At 32.5% G+C, this 24333-nt stretch overlaps 1 protein-coding gene across 1 annotated transcript; it reads left to right on the forward strand.

The window, feature by feature from the left end:
- Window positions 1–23535: 23535 nt before the first annotated feature.
- Window positions 23536–24093, forward strand: LOC130898078 (uncharacterized). Its single transcript, XM_057807121.1, has one exon. It carries the CDS (start codon window positions 23536–23538, stop codon window positions 24091–24093), a length of 558 nt encoding a protein of 185 aa, XP_057663104.1.
- Window positions 24094–24333: the final 240 nt, after the last annotated feature.

Below are 24333 nucleotides of genomic sequence, written 5' to 3' on the forward strand. Positions count from 1 at the left end.
TATATCTTAACTCAATAAACTAACAACAATATTTTTTAATGGTATTTATAACAAAAAAATTGCTCGTGAAATATATACCTTTAACCTTAATGAATTAAAAAGCGAACACGTTTTTCTGTATTTACCCTTCTGTCAATCAAAATAAACAGAAGAATTTTTATATAAAAGTAAATGATGCACTGCAATAGATGCTGGACTACTAGAAATTATTTACTCACTTTATACCAAATATCTTCCACCTATAAGCTCTAACATCTTCAATGCGATTATAATGACACTTTTGTATAACAAAGATCCCATGCTCACTTGCTTAATCTATCCAATATAAGTAAAAACATTCTGGCAGCTTACGTGGAAATAACAGGAAATTGAAAGTAAAGAACAAATTGGTGGGTTCAAAAATTGAATACGAGGATGAATTGATATCTAGTTAGCTTAGCCATGCATAAACAAAATATTGCGTTACCATAGCAACGAACAATAACTTATTAGAAGTGCCAGTGTAAAGTTTGACGTCAAAAAAGAAAACCAGAGTTACGCAATAAATTAAAAGAAAAAAGATGTCCACCGAAATTGTGAAAATCAAAAAATTGGAGTATCGAGCTATCATCAAGTACCTGTATTTAAAAGGATTAAGATGTAAGCAGATTTACGAAGATATGCTTAATACCCTTGGTGATCAATTTCCTTCGTATGCGACCGTGAAAAATTGGACTGCAAGCTTCAAAAGAGGTAAATTTTCCATTGAAGATGATGACCGATCGGGAAGGCCAGTTTCTGTGTCAGTCCCCGAAAATATCGATGCAGTTCATGACGTGATTTCATCAAAACGTCGAATTCGGTTAAAGGGGATATCTGATGCTCTGAATATTTCATACGAACGCGTTCATCATATAGTTAACGTCAATTTGGACATGAGAAAAATTGCTGCAAAATGGATCCTCAAATGTTTGAATGTTGACCAAAAGCGATGTAGACTTCTTAAACCAAATTGTTACTATGGATGAGACTTGGATACATTTCTACGATCCAGAAACAGAGCAACAATCGATGGAATGGCGACACTCTGATTCTCCAAGACCTAAGAAGTTTAGTGTCCAGAAATCTGCTGGAAAAGTTCTTGCTTCAGTTTTTTGGGATTGCCATGGAGTAATCGTGATTGATTTTTTGAATAAGGGTAGAACAATAACTGGAGATCACTATTTGACATTACTAACCACTCTACGGGAAAAAATTAAAAAGAAAAGACGCGGAAAGCTATCCAAAGGTGTTTTGTTTTTGCGGGAAAACGCCCCTGCACACAAATCTCATGTTGCCATGCAAAAAAGTCGTGATTTAGAGTTTGAATTACTAGAACACCCCCCTTATTCACCAGATTTGGCTCCGTCCAACTATCATCTCTTTCCTCAACTGAAAAAAAGTTTGAAAGGTCGTAAAGTTTCATCCAACGAGGAGGAAGAGGAAGAGGAAGCTGTGGAGGTCTGGTTTGCATTTTTTTGAAAGGTCTAGAGACGTTGCAGGTTCGCTGTAATGAATGTATCCAATTAAGAGGAGAATATGTCGAGTAATAAAATATTTTGACAATGAAATTTTGTTTTGTTCTATAGTAGGCTGAGAATTTTTCAATATATCCTCGTAAATGAAGTGATTATAACGAAGACAACATCTGATTATGAAAAGAAACTTATTATAGAACTTGAAAATAATATATTTATTCAATAAACAAACGTTTGAGAATTGATGAATTAATCTAAAGATTTCTGTAATTTCTTAGTTCGTAGACTTTATTTCCATGATTTTATTGATACACTATCTGGATTTAGGTCTTCTTTAATTAAAAATTGGTTTCAAAATATATAAAAATATCGATTCATTGTGGTCTTTATCAAAATATGACATTAGGAATTTTTATAACTACATTGATCAGTAGATTACCTACAACATCAATATCAAAATATGAATCTATGGATAACTTCTAAAAATTCTCTTTTTTTATATATTCCTTCCCTATCAAAACTGCAAAAAAATTGTATACGTCTTCGACCGATGTTTCGATTATTAGAATAATCTCTTCTGACCCCATCATCTGATTATACAACGAATATTTTGAAATACATTTCATAACAAAATGATTACTTCATTGAAAATAGATAGTACATCACAAAAAATTTTCTAATTCCAGATACATATGTATTTATTTCGTTAGATATAGTTTTTTTATATACAAATATCTCTATTAAAATTGTAAAACATCCGGGTAGTCCGGGAGTGGTCAATGCTGCCATGTATAAAGCAGTTGTATTCTTATGTATTTTGAGCCGCTAGATCCAAATATGCCCGGCGTTTTTGCAAAAAAACTGGTACGTTTTGTTTAAACAAATTATGTCTTGGGTTCGGACAATTTTTTCTATGCAAATATGGCTCATTTTAAGAAGATGAAGTTTCTTGTCAATTTTCGGTATAATGCATATTTAAAAATTTATGAATTTTTGAAAGTGGAAAAATCGACGATTTTTACTAACTTTCGATGTTAATAACTTTTGACCCACTGAACATTTTTTGAAATGGAAAAATCGGACTTGTTCTTTGAACCTTACTCTACAAATTGGTATACGTCAATATTAGTGCAGGTCCGGCGTTCGGCACTATCACGATTGACAATCAAGCTCTATCTCAATGTTGCAGCTCGCTGCAACAAACGACAAGCCTCGATCGCAGGCATTTTATGTCGTTAATTTACTATCTGCCTTAAAAAAATCAACAACAAAATTTAGGCATTAACATTAACAATATCATTCCATTATATAAACTCTATAATTAAATGACCAAATAACTTACAACCTAAATTAGAAATGAATTGTTTCAAAAGTAGCATTAATTGTATTTTGACTATTGATTCTTCTTATTGAGAATTGTGGATACGAATTGGAGTTAATAAAACACTAAGGAATTTACCTGTTCATAAGCTTGCAAACATAATGGGGCTGGAAAAATGGCAAAATGTAGTAGCTGCTCATCATTTGACTGGATCATATTACACCAGTAAAGTACCACATAAAATTATCTCCGTGACTTTGGACGAAGTGAAATATTTATAATCTTCAGTTTCTGTATTTAATACTCTATATTATTGAGGTTTCAATTCATTCATTTCAGGTATCTCAGAGGAATGTATAAATCGTAGTATAGAATTGGCTAAACAGTACATCACTAAAGTTTATAAAAAAAATACCGTTTAATTACCTCCTATTTCAGATTCTATCAAGTTTCGGATACTTAGAGTTATCTACGTAACTTATCAACAAGCTAATTATTCAAATAACAGCATACCAAAGTTCAGCATTATTTATTAATTCCAAAGAGAATGCACATATTATTGGCTCTACGATGAATTCGTACCAAGTTGTCGATGTAAAGCTTGTATTTCCCAAAAATCTTGCTGTTGCGTCAGAGCTGGTATTAAATGTTGCTCATTCAGTCATATAATAAAACAAAAATAGCGTGTAAAAATAATTTAAACAATACTGAAGCATTGGACAACAACATATGCGTAGACATTTAATACAGACTGTGATATAAAATTATAATGTACATTAAATATTTATTCAATAAGATAAATTATCCAAAACAATTTCGAAAAATATATTCTTTTCCATGATTTGAGAATATTTCATTGGATCTCTTTTTGAAACGTTGAGAAAGAGCTTAATTGTCAATCGTGATAAGTGCCGAACGCCGAACCTGCACTAATATCGAAGTATTCTAGTTTATAAAGAAAGGTTCAAAGAACAAATACGATTTTTCAATTTTAAAAATTTTCAGTTGGTCAAAAGTTATTAACATCGAAAGTAAGTGAAAAACGTCGATTTTTCGACCTTCAAAAACTTATATATTTTTAAATATGCATTATACGGAAAAATGACAAGAGACCTCATCTTCTTAAAATGAGCCATATTTGCATACAAAAAATTTCGGATAAAAAAAACATTTGCTCGTAATTTGTTTATACAACTGCGATTTAAACAAAACGCCGCGTATATTCGGATTCAGCGGCTCTAAATACATAAGAATACAACTATTTTATCCTTGGCCCTATGATTGCACACGACAACTACAAGTCCAAGACAAAGACCACCTAAAGGCTTGCACACCGAGTTTTGCAAGACTTATGCAAGACCCAGACCAAGAACAAGACCGAGTGTGCAAGACAAAGACCAAAATATCATGAAGACAATTTGAATTTTCAATAAGTATAGCTAAATTGATAATAAATATGTTTGTTGAACAAATTATTCCGCTCACAATATTACCCTAGATATCACATACTGATGAAATAAACCCATTTAAAACGAAGAGTTGCCGGTTGATTCATGGGAAGTAGTTAATAGTTTTATTATTTGTTTACCGTATATCTGGGCATCAGAAAAAAAAAAATAATCTACGTCTTCTGTTTCAATGTATCTTTTTATTTTCCATATTCGATTTCATTATATTAGAGATTCCTACATCACAAAATCACAACAAAATAACTAACTAGTAGAGCTTCAACTCAATTTTTAGAAAAATAGTGAAAACTTATTGTATTTAATAAAATATCAACTAATTCTACCATAGACTTCAGCGAGATTCGACCATGAATGAAAATGGTTTTAATTTAATTTCAAACACAATTTTCATTTGCAGAAAAATCCGTTACCAAAAATACATATTTCACATCCCGTACCGGCGCCATTGGTGCAGATATTATATTGTCGTTCTTAGATTTTGATATATTTCAAACTGCTTTTATGAAATGGTATACTTATACTCTTTAGGATCAATTATAAAATGCAAGACCTGTAAGACCAAGACCGGACTATGAAGACCAAGACCGAGACCACATATGAGGCAATTTTCGTATTTATCTGTACATACGAATGAAAGTTGAATCCGAGAACACAAAAATTAAAATTATGGTGAATTCGATGGTATAGTATTCTACAATATGGTGGGTGCGAGCATTTTTCCTGATTTTTTAAAATAGTATTATTCACTTAATTGAATTATAATTGTTGGGGAGTAGACCTTCGTAAAAACCTTTAAAAATGATAAAAATTGAAAAAACTAATAGTAGGATGAAACCCATTGGCAAAAGAGGATAATATATGAGAAATTGAAATAATTTATGAGGATCTGAGGTCGTTAAAGGGAAGAGGGTGAGTTTTTAAATGTAAAAAACGGTTTATCTCGATTTGCGACAAAACTACAAGTCCTATGGAAAAAAGTTAAATAGCAAAGTGGTAGTTTATGGTAGTTTAAAAAACTTTTTTCACATAACCTCAAAAATTATGAGGAAAATTGAATGAACCAAGTTTTTGGTTTTTTATTTTTATTCATCACATCCTCTACGAAATTTGTTGAAAACTTACATTTTTATATCTTAAACACACTGTCAAATTATGAGCTCTTTTTAAAAACTCGATGAGTATTTTATTAGTTGAAATCTCTACTTTATGATGTTGTAAAAAATATTACCATCACCATGGTAAATTTTCTCAATAATTTTCTCAAAAAAAAACGTTTTTTATCATTATGTACAATTTTTAAAAATTTTAGACTCTAATATCATTTTCTTATCAATATAACATGAATTCTCACATTTTTCTTGTAATTAGAGTGAAAAATTACAACAAATGATTGAAAAAAATTCGGATGCGAAATCTTTTTGCCGTTCCTGGAAAAATTTACCATGGTCATGGTGGTTTGTCAAACACCATCAGAAAGTAGAGATTTCGACGTACAAATGTGCTTTTTCGATATAAAGTCAAAGTAAATAAAATATAAGGATAAAATAACAAAAGAGGAAAATGATGAATAATAATAATATTGAATAATATCATAGTTTCTACCTAGTTTTAAACGAAATGCGAGGTACAAAACTCATATAAGTAACATTAAGTTTCTCGAAAGTCATTCCATTTTTGTATTGGTTTTTTTTATTTTATTTGTTTTTGTCCTTTCATTCATTTTCTGTTAATATTATTTACTTTTGTTTGCTTCTTTTTTCATTGTTCTCGTTGATACAATTTGTATATCTCATTTTATTTTTACTTCGAAGATGACTTCTCCTTGTTAGTTTTTCATTAATTTATTATTTTCTATCCTTTTTTTGCTTCATTGATTGTGAGTGAATCCGTAATCTAATGACACAATTTTGATTTCGCTATGTAATCATCATCCGTTGATGAGAACATCAGTATTCGAAAGCTTGGAATATATATTAGGAAGAGTACACTTTGATGTTTGATTTGCAACAGTCCTACAACTTAAACTTTTATAAACTAACAAAGAATTCGTCGCAATTATAGAAAAATTTTATAATATTATATTGAAAAATTTGAATGACGAAAAAATTAAAAACCGAAATTCACCCCTACAATAATAGTAATCCATATAATCATAGTCGACTTTTTTAGAGCTGGAGGATATTTTTTATTGACACTAAAGCAATAATTTGTCTATTTTATCGAAAATCAAACAAATAACAGCAAAATCTCTTCTTTCGATTAAACTTTATATATACACGTTTCTATTTGCTTTAATTCGTGATAACCTAGAAAATCGAATTCCCACGTAATATGTCCGATTTGTCATCTATCGTCCAATTAAAAGAATTTCTGAAATTCTGGTCTACCCATAAATCTCGAAATATTTATTCCTCATACGTATTTCTCATTCATTAGAGACTTTCGGGTCATGACCCCTGATATGTGGTACAGCGCATCCAACATCCAATTCCATGGGTATAGCGATGACTCTGACACACCCACGGTCTATTCATGTACCCAAGAAACTTGTATCAGATATCTAAATATTATTTTAAAGCAATGTTTTTAATGAATAGCAGAATAGCAATTAAAAAGATTTTGTCGAGAGTGTACATTACCACAGAGTTAAGCACATTTGATCTTGTGATCTCCGACGTTACTTTCGCAGGTGGAGGTACTTTCGCACTAGTACTAAGCATACGGTCTTTAACGTTCAGACATAGGCGCACTCGATTTTTTCTACTAAGTAGATTTTTTTTTTATTCCTTATCACATTAAACAACTAATTATAATTCATAAGTTATTCATCAGTTACATGATTATCTGAACGTGATTGAACTGGACCACTGGTTTTTCTGCAAGGGGCCTAATTTCAAAGATTGTTTTCCATGACCTTCCATCGCTAAACTTTCTTTCAAAATGTTTTGTTTTGTATAATGAATATTATTAAAACTACTTTGAGTTTAGCCTTTCCGTAGTATGATTACATTGACATATAATCAATTAAAGTACACTCACTTGCAATCTAGGATCTCAAGCTAGACATGGTTTTACCCCTATGAGTTTTGCAGCAAGAATTATAGAAAAAATAGGGCGTCATACCTTCTCAGATCATTACTACGAGATAAATTTTTGGAAAGAAAATCTAAGTATCATTTCATAAACCATATCATTCTTATTGATTGGTATATTATTTCATGAAGTTTGGCTGTTCCATACTTTATCAGCTCTATACTTATGCATTGCTAGCTGCTTTCCATTTCTCATTTTATTTATGATATCCTTAACCTCTTCTATCGTTATTTCTTCTGATAATCATTTGGTCCATCCTTATCTGCTCGTTGTCCTCTTCGGTGCTTGGTTCGGTTATCAAATCCTTAAAGTAATCTAACCATAATTGTTTATATTGTTGGATCTCTTCTGTTAATTTGTCTTCTTTATCCTATATTCTTTTTTCATCAGATTTGATACTTTTATGTAGCAACTCTTTGTATTTCTAATTGTATTTCCTTTTTATATTTCTCTAACAATATTTATCAAAAGTCACCTTTATTTTTCCATATCAACTCATCACTCTCTTCCCTAATCATTTCGTATTCTTTTCTGTCTTCAATTTTCTATATTTTTATCTATCTTATTCTTGCTCCAATTTTCATTTCTACAACAATTCTACAATTTTCATTATATCATTCTTAATTGCCTCTGGGCTCCATCCAAATGATTATTGGTTACTTTTTGTAAACTCTTCTTATAAATATATAAATAACAATCTATCTATTACTAAACCAATTTATATTCGAAAGATCTTCAATATCCAATTTGTTTCAGTAATTTCAATCGAAATATTTTAGAAGATGACAACGAAACAGATGTTGATGTGTTCTATCAAGAAAATACCCCATATTTAATTAATTGAGCTAAATCAAATGATATCATTAGAGATTTGCAGTTTTCAAAGTCTTAAGAACAACTTCTATGAACTTTTTCTGGTCCTAAAACAGGTTCAATCAGAACTTTTTAAATGAGTACTATCATTATACTGTACTGATCTTTTAAGTTTGAAGAACGTATTTAATTTTTGCACCTCAAAGTTATCTGTTTATTTTTTGGTTTATTATTGAGACAGCAGGGTCTGACAACATCGGTATGTAAGAAAAGAATGGCCTATTCGAAACGAGAATACTCCAAACAAAATGGACGCCAATAAGTCTTCGGTAGAACCACAAAACATTATTTTACCCTCTTCACTCAGTAACTGGGATATATGAAGAACTTTGTGAAGGAGGTAAACAAAAATAGTAATACATTCCGGTATTTACAAACTGTTTGAAAGTCTCTCTCATCTGTCATTAAAAAGCTGCTTGCAATTCATAAAAAAGGAAAGGAAAATTATATTGTGACTGATTTTACGAGGTCTGGCTATTAAATAACGAGACTGGTGACAAAAAAAGGTTTTATTATAAAAATTATTCTACATTCGAATGCTTCCCGTCAATATAATTTCCTCCCCTTAACACACACCTTTCCATACGTTTTTCCATTGATCGAAGTAGTGCTGGAAATCTTCTTTGGTGAGGGGCTTTAGGAGCTCTGCCGTTTTTTTTTTGCTTTACCGCTTCCATCGACTCAAATCGGGTCCTTTTCAAAGCAGATCTTTTTCTAATCTTTCTAACCTTTCAAGGAAATCAGTGCAGACCTGTTGACGCAATAGCTTTTGGTCAGGAGTCATATTTTTTGGCACCAACTTCGCACAGACTTTGGTCATGTGTAATTCCTCGTGTAAAATGTTTTTAACCGTTTCTTTATCGGCGTTTACTGCATCGGTTTTCATCGGATGCTCATTCGTCGATCTGCGCGCACAATTTGGTTGATTTTGGTTACTGTTTCCGGAGTTGAAACAGTCACAGGGCGACCTGGGCGCTAGTCATCTTCAGTGCTCTCTCGGCCCTGACTAAAGCGCTTACACAACTCAAAAACACGCACACGAGATAGAGAATTGTCCCCATAGGCCTCGTGTAACAATTTATAGCACTCGGTTGAATTTTTTTTCCAATTTAACGAGAAAGTTGAGATTGACACTTTGCTCCTGTTCTTCATCACACATGGTTTGCAGCACGCGAAAAAAACGTTCGTTTTAAACCGCTTCTGTACTAATACTATAATAGTGACGGAAACGTGTTTTGGAAGGTGCATAGACAATATATCTAGGGTCTAGGTCTAGGGCGTCGTCTAGGCACGCAGTCTCGTTATTTTATGCCCAGACCTCGTATTTTCTGAGATAGGAGATAACATGTCATTAAAAGTACATTTCATGCACTCACATTTTGAATTCTTTCCCTGACAACTTTAGGAAGTAAGAATGGTGAACAGGGAGAACATTCTCATCAAGATTTATTTTTTTAAGAATTTCATCAGGAATTCTGTGATGTTGTTCTCTAATGAAAAAATAGAATACTAGGATCGAAAATTGTGTCTCGATATTGTGGATTCACTTACAAATAAACAAACAACAAAGTGAAGAAAAACATGTAGAAATATATGAAATGGACAGTATTTTTTGGAAAAATGGTTCGTACAAAATCAATAGGCAGAACCAAAAATGTTACCAGGATGCAAATGTATCTAGAAAGAGCTCCCAACTTAGGGCTTTTCCCTCAATTCAGGGGGAAAATCTGTGGGATGGGATATTTTTAGGGATTTTTATAACTTCAAATATCGATATATAACATTGTAAAGAATAAGTCGTGTAACAGAAAATCGATTTAAATGTTATATAATATGGTTATGGCTCGATCCATACTGCAACGGAATGGAATTATTCGTCGTCAATATGTATGATTTTGAAAAATTAGAACTTGAAGAAAATGATTCATTACTTGAAGTTTTCTATAATTTATGAATAAACAATTTAAAAAAATTCTGTTGAGGAATGAAATTATTTATTGAATGTTTGAAATTTGATTAGGGCTTGAGGGAGATAAATTATTAAATGTTGGGAACACTGTTCTAAGATTGGGAAATAAAACCGTATACAAGATGGAGGGCGACTATAACATACCCATAAATGAACAGCTAATAGAGAACAAATAAAGAAGGTAACATTATAGAATTTGTTAAAACTAAGTAATATATTGTGTGGAAGGTTGAGTTTTAATTTGTTATTAAATACTCAAATTCCAATCAATAACAAAAAAAATTATGATTAGGTAATTATATCGATATCATTAATTTGAGTGATTTTATCGATAGAAGTCGTGCTCGTTTCAGAAGCCGATTTAATAATAATAATAAAAGTCACAAGTAGTTTACATATTCGTGAAAGCGATCTTTAATGAAGATTTGATAAACATGGCGAGAATCTTTGGTAGTTAGTCTGATAATTTGATAATACGTATGTTAATTTGTGTGAGAAGAATATTATATGGTTTGGTTCCAATTTTGGAAATAACTGTTATTCATTAAAAATAATGAGTTTAGATTGGTATTATTAGTTAAAGCGTATAAGGCAGGAGCTAGTTAACATTAAGATAAGCAGTTTACAGCGATTTTTTAGGTAGCTAGATTTAAAATAAACTGATCAAAAGCAATCTCAAACAACACCTGCAACTAAATTAAAATTATGTTGATGATGATTGTTTATATGAATAAAAACTGTCAAATACATTCCAAAGTGTTATTTGTTGAAGAACAATAAATATTCAAGACATATAATTATAATTTTTTTTCAAATTTCAGTGCTAAGAATTGGAAAACTTTTTATGGACAAAATAATTTTTTTCTACGTCCGTTATAATATACAAGTTTTTTTATTCATTTGCATTCATAAAGAATGTAAATTCTGAACCGGTCAAAAAGCGTGGAAAAAGTACCGTAACGGTTCACTTTTTCATGCTCTTGCGTTAAAAAAAAGTGCTGTAACGTGTCATTTTTTAACGCAATTATAAAATTTATCAAAATAGTGGGCTGCGATGTTTTTTTTTTCTGATGTCAATTCGTTTTTCCGATAAACCAAGAAAATCCGTTTTGTGTCTAATTAAAAGGAGCGTTGTAGTATTATTAGTGATGGAGAGTAATAGTGAAGAAAGTTTAAACTGTACACCAGAAGATGTTGTTGAATCGGCAGCTGCAGCGACTATAAACCTTCTCCCTGAGAAATCCAGGAAACAGTATTAAAAGGAATATAATTATTTTATGGAGTGGCGTACTAAAAAGGCATAAACAGCTTCACAGAAAGAGTGTAGTAGCTTACATTAAAACTAAATCCAAGATGTGGAAGTCTTTAACACTTTGGTCGACTTATTCAAAACAGAAAGCCACCCTAATGGTAAATAACGACGTACACAGTAAATACTAGAAACTCATTGAATATTTGAAAAATAAATCAGTTGGCTATAGACCTAAAAAATCTAAAACATTTGCCCGTGAAGAAATTAATAAGTTTCTGTTGCAACCTCAAGAGGATCATTATCTCCTGCATAAGGTATGAAAGCAAAAAATTTTAATGTAAGCTTATATATTATTTATAACATCTTTCAATTTGCTTTAATATTCGAAATCGCAGGAGCTCTGCGGAAGGAGGAATTATATAAAATGAAGTGTAATGATATTAATAATACCGGAAATGTTTTAATTATCACAGTACCCGATGCAAAAACTCAACAACGTCGATTTATTGTTATCGATACAGAAAACCCCAGAGTTGACAAAGGGGCCAAACCTGGGCCAGTCCTGAGAAGCCTAGCTTCGGCATACCTGTGTTGGCCCAAGCTTAGGCCAAGCCTGGATATCCCAGCCTTGGCCATTCGTTGACAACCCAAGCTTGGACCAAGGTAGGTCACATACGGCGTGGTTCGAGTATATTATTATGGCTCTGATCAATCCGATCTCCAGTTTATTCAGTGTGTGTGTTTCTTATCACATTTTTTATTATTTATTACTACTAAAAGTAACCATCTCTGATGCGTATCTTCGAGTTTAAAGTCTTTCAACGTGCATTTAATAGAGAAAAAAAACTAACTCAATTGTGAACGGGCAAAACTTAAATAATTTAAGTGTACATCAGCTCTGTGAGTGAGACTTGTGCAATCTACAAGCGTTTAATAATCATAATTTAAGTGGTTGAGTTAGTGAATATTTTTATGTGACTAATTAATTGATATTATTATGATGTTAATTACAGTAAGAGTGAGATTAAATAGAGAAATTTTTTGCTTATTTTTAAAATCGAAAAAATCATATCGAATAAAAAATAAATAAAGATATGAAATTAAGATAAAGAAGAAAAAGTTATGTAATGAATAAGACTTGGTATTTAACCTTGGTCCTTGGCAGTTAAGCTTGGCCCAGCCCTGGCATTTTAGTATGGCCCAGTCTTGGTGACCAAGCTTGGCGACCAAGCTTGGCCCAGAGTTCTACATAGTTGGGCCAAGCCTGGGCCAAGCTTGTGCGCTTGGAACTTTCCTCTATGGGTATTGGTAGAATATCTGACAATAGATTAAACTTGGTAAACATTTATAAAAAATATAAAAATCAACGACCCACAAATGTCAAAATAGATCATTTCTTTTTACTGTATAGAAATGGAAAATGCATAACCCAAGTTGTATGTATTAATATCTTTTCAAAAATTCCTTCGCTTATCGCAACATATTTGAATTCACTTTTCCTATTAGTGGAATCCGGTGCTGATATAATTCAACTAAAGAAGCACGGTGGATCGAAATCCACAGTTGCAGAGGGTTACGTAGACGACCTAATGAAAAACAGAATAAATTCCACAATAAGAATTTTAACGGGAACAACTAGTTCGACTTCAAGCAACATTATAAATGTTCACTATCCTACCAACATTCCAATAATTACTATTACATCTATAGACGATGCTATTTCTTTAAACTCGTTAAATGTTGCCAATTCAAGTACCAATAATGTAATGTAATTTCTTCTTCACTTCAAATTAATAATGCTTACAGTTGTACTATTATTACTATTACAAAATAAAAATTGATAAAAGTTTTGTCGAATTTTTTTAAGTCTAAGGACGTAGAAAAAGTTTTGTATGAAACTCGAAGTATTTTTTTTTCACCCGTAAGAATTGTCTAAACCGTGAAAATAAGTATTACTTTACTCACTTGTTGCATAAATAACTATTATTACTTCGAAATTGAAAAGTATGGAAAAAGCTCAATGGAAAAAGCTAGACTTAGAGCTAGTCTAGTAGATAATGAAAACTCCTAGACGATCTACTTTTTCTGCTTCATCTTTTCTTCTTCTTCGTCTTGTATAATGTCCTTATTAGGACATCGGCAGAGATAGAAAGAACCTATAGTTTAACGACGCCCATGCATTATGCAGTTCAATATCACTTTCCGACAGGTGGTAGGTCGAATTCTTTATTTTACACATTGTCTGAACCCAGATTTGAATTAAGGCTTTATTGCCAGGAACAGCCTAACCCATTATAACAAACCGATCACACACCAGATGCTTCAGAATTATTGTTTTTGTAAGGCTCTTAGAAACTTGAAAAACGTGTAGAAAATGCGTGGTGAAAAGTAGATGCTCTAGGCTGGTTCTGGGACGTATACGGCCTTAACGCCACGTCGTAGTATGATTATAGCCACGTCTAACCACAGGAGATAACAGCAACATCGAAGTATGGTATATACGGACTGAAAAAGTGATATGTAGTATATTTTGTTAATAATGGCAGGGTAGGGCATATTGGTTTGTTGCCACCAGGACCATTATATCACTTTTTCACACACCCCGTATACACGATACTTCTTGTCAATCATATGTTGCCGTTATCTCCTGCGGTTAGACGTGACGATAATCATACTACGATGTGGCGATAAGTCCATATACGTCACTTCCGTCCCAGAACCGACCTAGAGCATCTACTGTGAAATGGTGTCACTATGGAATAGTTCAAAATGATCAATATCTTTACAAGAAATCTCGTCAGAGCTGAGATTGAGCTATGATAACGCCAGACCGCAATTGTGAACTTCACCAAACCAGTCTTCTTCAGATAAGTTCTTTCACTTATCTGCAGCACATAAAAGTCAACAGCTGTTTCTAATTTATAACTGCTTTGTTTTCGGTTAAATTTCAAGCTTTTCCATCTTTTACCTCTATTTCAATATCATTTTGTTGGAAAGTTGATGGCCTCAGCTCTTAAGTATTGAGCTATTTATCTTGTTTTTCAAGAAACTCATTTCCACCTGAATACCTTCTAGATATAGCAAAAATATTGTTTTTTCAATTTATTTTTCATTTATCGTATTATCACGTTTTAATCATCGCATTTTTCCTCAATTCTGCTTGTTAAGATTACAATTCTGCTTGAGGATCGATCCTATCGGGCAACCAATCATACATCTTTGACCCATTGAAAGTTTCAATTACCAATCGACTCAATTTTCATAAGTTATTTAGAGGCGGATATTTTCAGTTATTCATATCAACTTTCGAGCAGTAGTTCTTCTAATTATATAAATAAACATAAGTGAGTGTATTTATCTCACAATTGACCTCAGCCTCTCCACTTTTTCACAAAAAACTTTGAAAGCTAAGATTTTATTACGAACCGGCACAACTTTCAATTAAAATAATCTTTTTCTTTGTTAACCTCTCTGTATGTTTCATTATCTCCAGCACTACTGGATCTTGGCTGTCTCTAATAATAGTGGACTCTACTAAGAGCAGCTGTCTGCCAGTTCTCTATTTCTAGAAAGCTAGAATATTCCTTGACGCATTCCAACTTTCTTGATTTCGGCCATGCGTCTGATTCGGTTTTGGAAATACTTTTCGAATATGAGTACATCATCCATCCCCATGATGTGATCCACCCACTGTAGCTTGGTAAGTCTTATATACTTGATTATGTCCTTGTACAAGGTGGAAAGTTCTTGGTGGTGGGATATCGTATACATCGAATACTTCAGCTTATTAGTTAGAATAATCAACAATTCAGAAAAATGAAAGGTGTTCTACCTGATGCACACTACAAAAATTTTCACCTGAAAATTTCTGGTTACAAATCTGGCACCAGCTACTCTAAACGGTGCTCACTGGAATATAGGTTAGCATGGAACAAGATGGAGTAATGAAACTTATTCCATCCATGAAAATGTGATTGAAAGCTGTTATTATGACCAGGGTAGGGAACACCAAATACAGGTTAATTTCAAATATATTATTATTTTGACGAATTTGAGCTTGTTTTACTTTATTTTCTTTACTGTTAATTATTACCATTTTTCATTGTTTAGGATTCCTTTTTGTGTAATGTTTTCTCTTTTCTACTCAATAACAACATATACAAGTAGCAGTCATTATAAAGCTAAAACTAATTACTTTTGAGATGTTCAAATCAGAAAAAGAATGTAATCGACGGATTTTTTGCAAGAGACTTTTGACCTTAATCGTGCAAACTTTAAGCTAAGCCCATGTTCAAAATTTATTCATAATTCCAAATATAAAACATAAAACCAAATTCTTTTGTGTTTTATGGATATTTTTGTCACTATGATACTCACATTCCAAGTCAACATATCATTATCATTCCGACGTTCATTTTTGATGGGTATAAATAAAAAGATATAAATAAAAAGGAGGAATATACTGCATTAGCTCCACGTTGTTTCAATGATTGCCGATGGTGGTGTGTAATAGATTATAAGATTTATTACCTCATTATGTAAATTTTCCTGATCGTACAATAGGTAATCACTGACCACCTTAAGGTGCGCTTTTTCTGTGTTAAATGTATAGTGAAAGCGCCAAAAATTACACATGAGAATCGGGGATAGATGCGTTTATTGCCTCGTAAAACATTTCCTACATAACAGGTGAAATCGTAACTAATTAAAAATAGATAATAAATGGCATTAAATAATTTAATAAATTAAATTTATAGTTCTCTATTATTATTATATTAGTAAAAGACTGAGGAATATACGACTAGAATAATATCAATGACTAGAGCCCGAAAAGGTCATAAATAATTGTCAAAACGTGTTGCGCAATTATATTATAAATATTTACCTGCTGCCACAACCATATGTTACTGATTTTGATTTCATATTGAAAATTATACAAGGTGATTAATAAATCATAGGATAATTGCCAATTGAAACGGGTCTCGTATATAAATGAAAATTGGAAATTTCTAACAATTTACAGTCTCTGTCAAATGGGAAAAAACCGGTAGAGATGTACTAAGGTTCTTTATTTTATATTATTCTTGAAGGTAATTCTGATGAGTCAACTGTATTTCTACTACGGTTTTTGTGATTTATTTTATCGTCAGTTAAAATCTGATATGGAAAACTGTCCCATTTAAAAAAAAAAGGTAATTATCTAATTTAAGTGATACCCTTCCGATTTCGTTAAAATTTTAGTATGTTATAAATAAAATTACGCTGTTCAAGAATATGTACATATGTACATATGTTTGTACATATATCTATTTTATTTATTGTCGACCACCTTATCAAGAAAAAACCATGGAAGAACAGCAACCCCTGCTTGTGATTGGATTTCTTTTTGTAGAGAAGTATGTAGGTTAGGTTAGGTTAGGTTAGGTTTGAACGATAAATTCAAATATTACAATCACTGAAAAATCATTACAATTATTTGACTCTTTAAACGCAAAAAAGGACCTGAAGGGATGATTTCTGCGCCTTATATCTAAACATATTCTTGTTCAGCGTAATTTATATTTACGGGTTTGCGCAGATTTCCTTGAAAGGTCAGAAAAAGATCTGTTTTGAAACGGACCCGATTTGAGTCGATGGAAGCGGTAAAGCAAAAAAAACGGCAGAGCTTCTAAAGCCCCTCGCCAAAGAAGACTTCCAGCACTGCTTCGATCAATGGAAAAACGTATTGAAAGGTGTGTGGTGAGGGGAGGAAATTATATTGACGGGGAGCATTCGAATGTAGAATAATTTTTATAGCGCTTTAGTCAGGGCCGAGAGAGCACTGAAGATGACTAGCGCCCAGGTCGCCCTGTGACTGTTTCAACTCCGGAAACAGTGATCAAAATTAACCAAATTGTGCGTGCAGATCGACGAATGAGCATCCGAATGATTACCGATGCAGTAAACGCCGATAAAGAAACGGTTAAAAACATTTTACCAAAGTCTGTGCGAAGTTGGTGCCAACAAATATGACTCCTGATCAAAAGCTATTGCGTCAACAGATCTGCACAGGTTTCTTTGAAAGGTTAGAAAGGTTAGAAAAAGATCTGCTTTGAAAGGGACGCGATTTGAGTCGATGGAAGCGGTAAAGCAAAAAACGGAAGAGCTCCTAAAGGCACTCACCAAAGAAGACTTCCAGCACTGCTTCGATCAATGGATAAAAACGTAGAGAAAGGTGTGTGGCAAGAGGAGGGGAGTATATTTAATTTAATAGCCAGAACTCATAATTTAGTCCTGTTCCGTCACAGTTATACACCTGATCTAACGTGAAATTTTCTTGGTCTCGTGAATCATGATGCATAGGGCCGAGAATGCAACTTTCGTTCCTTGTAGTGTAGTAAGCTATTTTTGAATTGGTTTATATATTTTCTCAATGTAACAGAATATCATTTTCTTATTTAGATAGGTTCATTGTACTATTATATGCTATTCAGCTCCATGTTACTGCAAATATTCAGTTTTCCTACCTTAGTTAAATTATGTGATTATAATTTTTCCAGCCTTGAATATTTTGATAGCTCTGCAATACTTATGGACAAGTCGCCCTGAAACAATACGAAGACAAAACAGGTAGGCACTATACGAAACCTAGGACGGGTCGCTATTTTTGTGATCAAATGTTTTATATCATGATATAACCGTTAATCACACACTTTCTAGTGTTATCTATATAAATAAATGAATTGCTGTTCGTTAGTCTTGCTAAAACTCGAGAACGGTTGGACTGATTTGGCTAATTTTGGTCTTGAATTATTTGAAAATGCTCGGAATTAAAAAAAAACATTTTGTTTCTCCTTGATGTTTTATCACAAATTAAATTTATGAACGCAACCATAATATTTAACATTTGACAACCTACTAATATGTGGATCGTACCTCAGACAAAAAGTGCATCCTTCTATCATTGTGAGTGACGATTACGCTACATCCGTGAGAATGAAATTGCAAAGGTGTTTGCGAAGCAGTTGTTACATATTGGAAATAACGAAATCGCAGTGGACTCCTTGACTGGATTCATCACTTTACCCACAGATTTCTGTCATCATAAATTCAAAAGAGAAGCTCATTCAGCCTGTTTTCCCAGATATAGCGCAACAGTTCAATAACCATTATTAGCTGGGTGAACGAGCACTATTGGCCTCAAAAAATAAAGATGCAAAATTTTCTTCCTGGACAGTTTGTTTTCTCCAAATTATTCGACACTGTTGTGAACCAGGATGACGTAGTCAACTATCCCACAGAGTTTTTAAATTCACTGGAATTGCCTGGATAACTACCTCACCATTTGCGTAACATAGTCAACCTCGACTGTGCAATGGAACAAGACTGGCTGTGAAAAAGGTGATGAATAATGTCATTGAGGGAACTATCATAAAGAGAAAATCCAAAGGAGAGAATGTCTTGATTACGCATATACCGATGACTCCAACGTATTTCCCATTCGACTTTGAACGTTTATAATTTCCAGTACATCTGGCCTATACAATGACCATAAATAAATCGAAAGGCCAGTCGCTAGAAGTTTGCAAAATCAACTTGGAGTATCCCTGTTTCGCGTATTAACAATTATGCGCACCACAAAACAAAACAAAAAATTTAGATCCTCAGAAACCTTTAAATTGATTGACTGTATCATAACTGTGAGTGTGTGTCTGTCAATATCAAATTAAAACCTTTTAAATAGACAGTATTTCAGGAGAGCTCTGTACTGTAAGTAAGCAACATCATGTGTAATTAATCGAAAATAATAATAAAACTTTATTCATAACGAGCATTTTTTTATTTGTTTTAATAAAGAAAGGATTCCTTTTGTTTGTTTTAAGTTTATTTCATACAACAATTCAGGTCTTAAATTTATCTATTCAAGCAGTATGAAGTCTGTCCGGGTCAGCTAGTTCAATCATGAAAAAAAATATGAACATCAAAATCTCTTTTCTATGTTTATAAATTCCACATAATACTTGCTTTTAATGAAAATACTCATTAAACATCAAGACGTCTACTTTGGACAACAAATTCTTCGAACTTTTATTGTTTTTAATCTTATTATAATAAAGTTAGATGCCTTGCATTCCAAAGGCATTATATATCATTTATACATCCATAAAAGTTCATCACAAGACATTCAAAATGAATAGATACGATTTCAAAGAAAGTTGAATCGATAGACAAAAGGTAAGTTTCTAAAGTTAATCTTTTAATGAGTTATGATCACCGTAAATTTCTTGTATGGATCTCTCATATTATTTTAGACCGCCAAGATGTGTACTCGACGTATTGATTGCCTATAAACTAAATAATGTATTAATTAGAAATTTTTGTATACAAATAAATTTTTTAAACTGCTTTGAAATCTTTTTTTTTCAAGAAAGCTGAATATTTATAAAGAAATTCGTAGTTTTCAATATTTGTATGTTTCTAAGATAATATTTTTTGATTTTGTGTCCAACTTGATGATTAACGTGGAATGTCTAAACTATTTTCCTGAAACATCTCGATATGCCATGCTTCATTTATTTTACCTGTGAAATCTCTTTCTGATATGATAATAAGAAATATGAATCATGATAAATAGTAGTATTACTTCAAAGTTTGTTGTTTTAAGAGAAAGTTACTCTTACCACTATTAGTAACCTTTCGTAACCTTTCAACTTATAGTAATTCCCTTTTGCGGAGTTTTGTTAAAATGACAATCTGCTCGTAATAACAATCAGCAACTCACAGCTTATTTAAATGAGTATAAACTACGGTGTTGTTCAACAGCATTTTCAATTTTTTTATACAATATCACAGCAGGCCTTATAGACCCATGGCTTGAAGTCTCTCTACTCCTTTTCTTCAATTTTTAATTTTTTCCCGTAGAGTGGTCAGTAATCTCGAGCTATTGTTCTACCCTTACAAAAAAATTAATCGTGATTACTCCATGGCAATCCCAAAAAACTGAAGCAAGAACTTTTCTAGCAGATATTTGGAAACGAAACTTCTTAGGTCTTGGATAACCAGAGTGGTGCTAATCCATCGATTGTTGCTTTATTTCTGGGCTAACTAGATATCAATACATCCTCGTACATATCTAACATAAAAATGTGATATTTCACAGAAGTTTAATTTTTTTTCCAAACAACCTACGAACCCAAGAAATTAGAGAGAGAAACAAATAAATTTATACTAAAATGGTTGAATAAATCTAGAAATCTATAGATATTTATACTGTTACACTATCTGATTATTGTTTCATTTCTAATTTCACAATTTTTTTGTTTACTTATTTATCTTCATCAACGTAGGAGTTATTATGTACCATGTATTTTTATCCTTGATAAAGATCAAATAAAACATCGACACATTTGCATTTAAAAAATAAATCTTGGACAGTTTTATTTTGAGTCCTCAACCCGCAACACCATTCGAAATTACATACTAGGAAATACAATTATTTCAATAATTGAATCATATGCTTAGAAGTTAGAAGATATATGGAATTTTACTTGTTAATATACATGAAATCTTCGGGTTTCTTTTAAGTAATTGACCACACAATTCTCAATATTATTGCATATAAACATACTTTCCACTTTCCCTTTCCCTTTAAATCCTCCACTACGATTCGTCTCATTTCATTTAGGTTGAAACAAAATAAAAATCAATCATTTTCGAATCTCACATAATATTTTGTGTAATAAGGGCGCCATAAAAACAAATGTATGTCGCTACTTCAAAGTCGAGAATCCCAGGTGAGATGGAGAAACGATTTACATGTTTTGTAACTTATTTTAACATAAACACACATGCAGCATCATCAAACTGATAAAGTATGAATAAAACTTCAACAAACATTTTACCCGCAACGTTTCAACCTATTTAAGACTAAATAATATCATACATCACCTCGGAGGAATGTTGTTTCTGATACGATCTCAAGAAGTCATCGTAATTTATTTTAATATAATATTATACCTTCAGACAAATAAAATATTTTGGTCTGGATATGTATCATCTGCCCTACCTGACAGTCCCACTCTCATTTCTACGATCTTGCTTGCTCTCTTAATTATTTGTTAGCGACCATCTGATACAACCAACTTTATTGTGGTGGTGTGTGAATATGACAACAAACATTAAAATGAAAACTTAATGATACCATATTTATCGTTATGTTGCTTTCTGCTTCACTAGCACAAAAATAAAGGAGGTCATTAAAGCTAGCTGCTTTGATTGTTTTCAGGGTCGGTCTAGAGTGGATCTTTCAATTTAAAATAACGCACGATCTTCAAAAGTATTTCAAATATAAATAATTTTGTACGATTTGGAATAATCATTCTCTAATCATAAATAATCTTCGGTCTCTGAAGAGTTTATCGAAGCGCTTATTGGATAGTGTAAAAGTACTGGATATAGTTTGATTCGTAATATAAGTGATTAATAGCGATTTTGAAATACAAAGGTAGAGTATGATGAAGAGACAGTTGTAAAAACAATAAATAGGGTAATAATATACATAAAAGGGATGGATGAAATTTTATAAACTAACTAAAACTCAGTGTATATATACTACACCACATAAATGAAATTAAAATATTACTGAAAGACAAATGAAACAAGAATCTCACGATCCATTCCGATGAGCGTTCTTACAATAAAGTTGTTATACATTTGACTTTCTTTTAACGTATTACAATGTGTCTCTTATCTTGGTTATTCTTGGTTATCAACGTTATACATATTTATAAGAGTCGATCTAAAATATACGGTTAAATAATAAGGAATTTCAATGTAATTGCTCTAACCAGCTAAACTCCAATGTGCCAATTCAAATTTCAATAGAAAACTACTCTATTAGATTACCACTCCACATCATTGTATGTATTTTACTTATTATAATCAAAGTCTATCATTATCAAACCTTGAGCGAGGTATACCTAGTGCGAATCAACAAAAATGACAGATATAAGAACCCTAAACTCGGCTGATATGATATTAAATTGAAATTGGGATAAAACTGAAAAATAAGCAGAAAAAGTGAATGAAAGCTGGGAAAAACTAAAACTGAACATAATAAAAACTGCAACAGAAGCCCTTGGCACCCGAGATATAAAACAACAAAAACACGGTCCCAATAAAACTCCACGGTTTTGCAACGAAGTCAAAGAACAATGTATAAAAAAAAGGCTTATCTAAAACACATGACAACAAAAACTCCGAAAGACTACGATGATTATAAGAAACGACACCAATACGACAATATTAGCTCAAACCACATAACAAAGGAAACGTGTGTCCAATATCTTAAAGAATTGTATAAATAAGAAGATACAGAAAGCATACCGGGCAATCCAGATATTACAACTAACGAAGTAGCTGAAATAGAAGAAAGAGATATAGAAACCGCATTAATAAAATTAAAAAAAGAAAAATCCAGGTTCAAACGGCGTTTCAAATGATATTCTTAAATACGACGGGAGAAGCCTGAAACAGCAGCTAACAACTATAACTCGCAAAATACTATTACATAAAAAAATTCCGGATGAATGGCGTCTAAGTACCACAATTTTACTGTTCGAAAAACGAGACAAAAAGATACCCGCAAACTAACGAGGCATAAACCTTTTAAATACAACCTTTGAAGCTAGTAACAAAGATCATGACAAACAAAATAAATGAACTCACCACATTTAGCGATGAACAGCAAGGATTCAGATCAGGAAGATCTTGTACTGATGCGATGTTTGTCCTGCGATAAATAACTGAAAAATCCGTCGAGTATAACAAAACGGCGTTCATGTATTTTATAGATCTGGAAAAGGCGTTTACCGAATACAACTGAAGGACGTGGTGCACCTTCTATACAACAGGCAAATCGCATAATACATCATAAAAACCATCGAAAATATTTACCAGAGAAACAAAATACAGGCCAAAATCGATGGCATAACTACCGAAGAAATTCTTGTAAACAATGGTATTGGACAAGGAGCCCCATGGACGAAGTAATAAAAAGCACTCCTAACCTGAAAGGGCATAAAATGGGGAACAAAGACATCAAGATCCTATGCTATGGCGATGATGCTGTTCTGATTGCAGAAAACGAAGATGGCCTACAGAGATTACTATTCAAATTCAACACAACGGCAAAAAGTTTAAAAATGAAGATATCTGCAGCAAAAATTAAATGCATGATCACCTCAAAAACACCTATCAGTTGCAAACTGGTTGTAGATGATGAAATTATACAACAAGAGATGAAATTTAAATACTCAGGCCCAGATATATCAGGATCCGTTGATGTCGGAGTAGAGGTAAGAAACCAAGCGGCAAAAGCAGCACGAACCTCAACTTACCTGAACGATACAATCTTCCGAAACAAATATATCGTAATCGAGAGCAAATCCCGAATCTACAAGACTGTCATCCGACCTATATTAACATACACAGCGGAAACCAAACCAGACACATCGAACACAAAAAGAATATTAGAAACCACTCAAAATAAAATAGTGCGCAGCATCGCGGGGAAAACACTTTTTGACAGGAGACAAAGAGAAGCGAGGAAATTAGAAGAACATGTAAGATTGACAACGTGAACGAATGGATATTGGGAAGAAAAAGAAAGTGGAACGAACGAATGGTCAAAATAGCTAGAGGCAAGTCGCCTTTAGTGTGCCGAAGCGTTGGAAGACCCCGCAAGAGATGGAGCGACAACCTCTCTAATAATTAAACGGCAGAGGATACGAGGAACAACAACCATTTTGCTTACATAAAGAAGAAGAGAGTACGAAAATATCTATGACCAGTAAATAATTTAACGAACATAAGTAACATAA

This window comes from Diorhabda carinulata, chromosome 9 (genome assembly GCF_026250575.1).
Source record: "Diorhabda carinulata isolate Delta chromosome 9, icDioCari1.1, whole genome shotgun sequence".
Taxonomy (NCBI): domain Eukaryota; kingdom Metazoa; phylum Arthropoda; class Insecta; order Coleoptera; family Chrysomelidae; genus Diorhabda; species Diorhabda carinulata.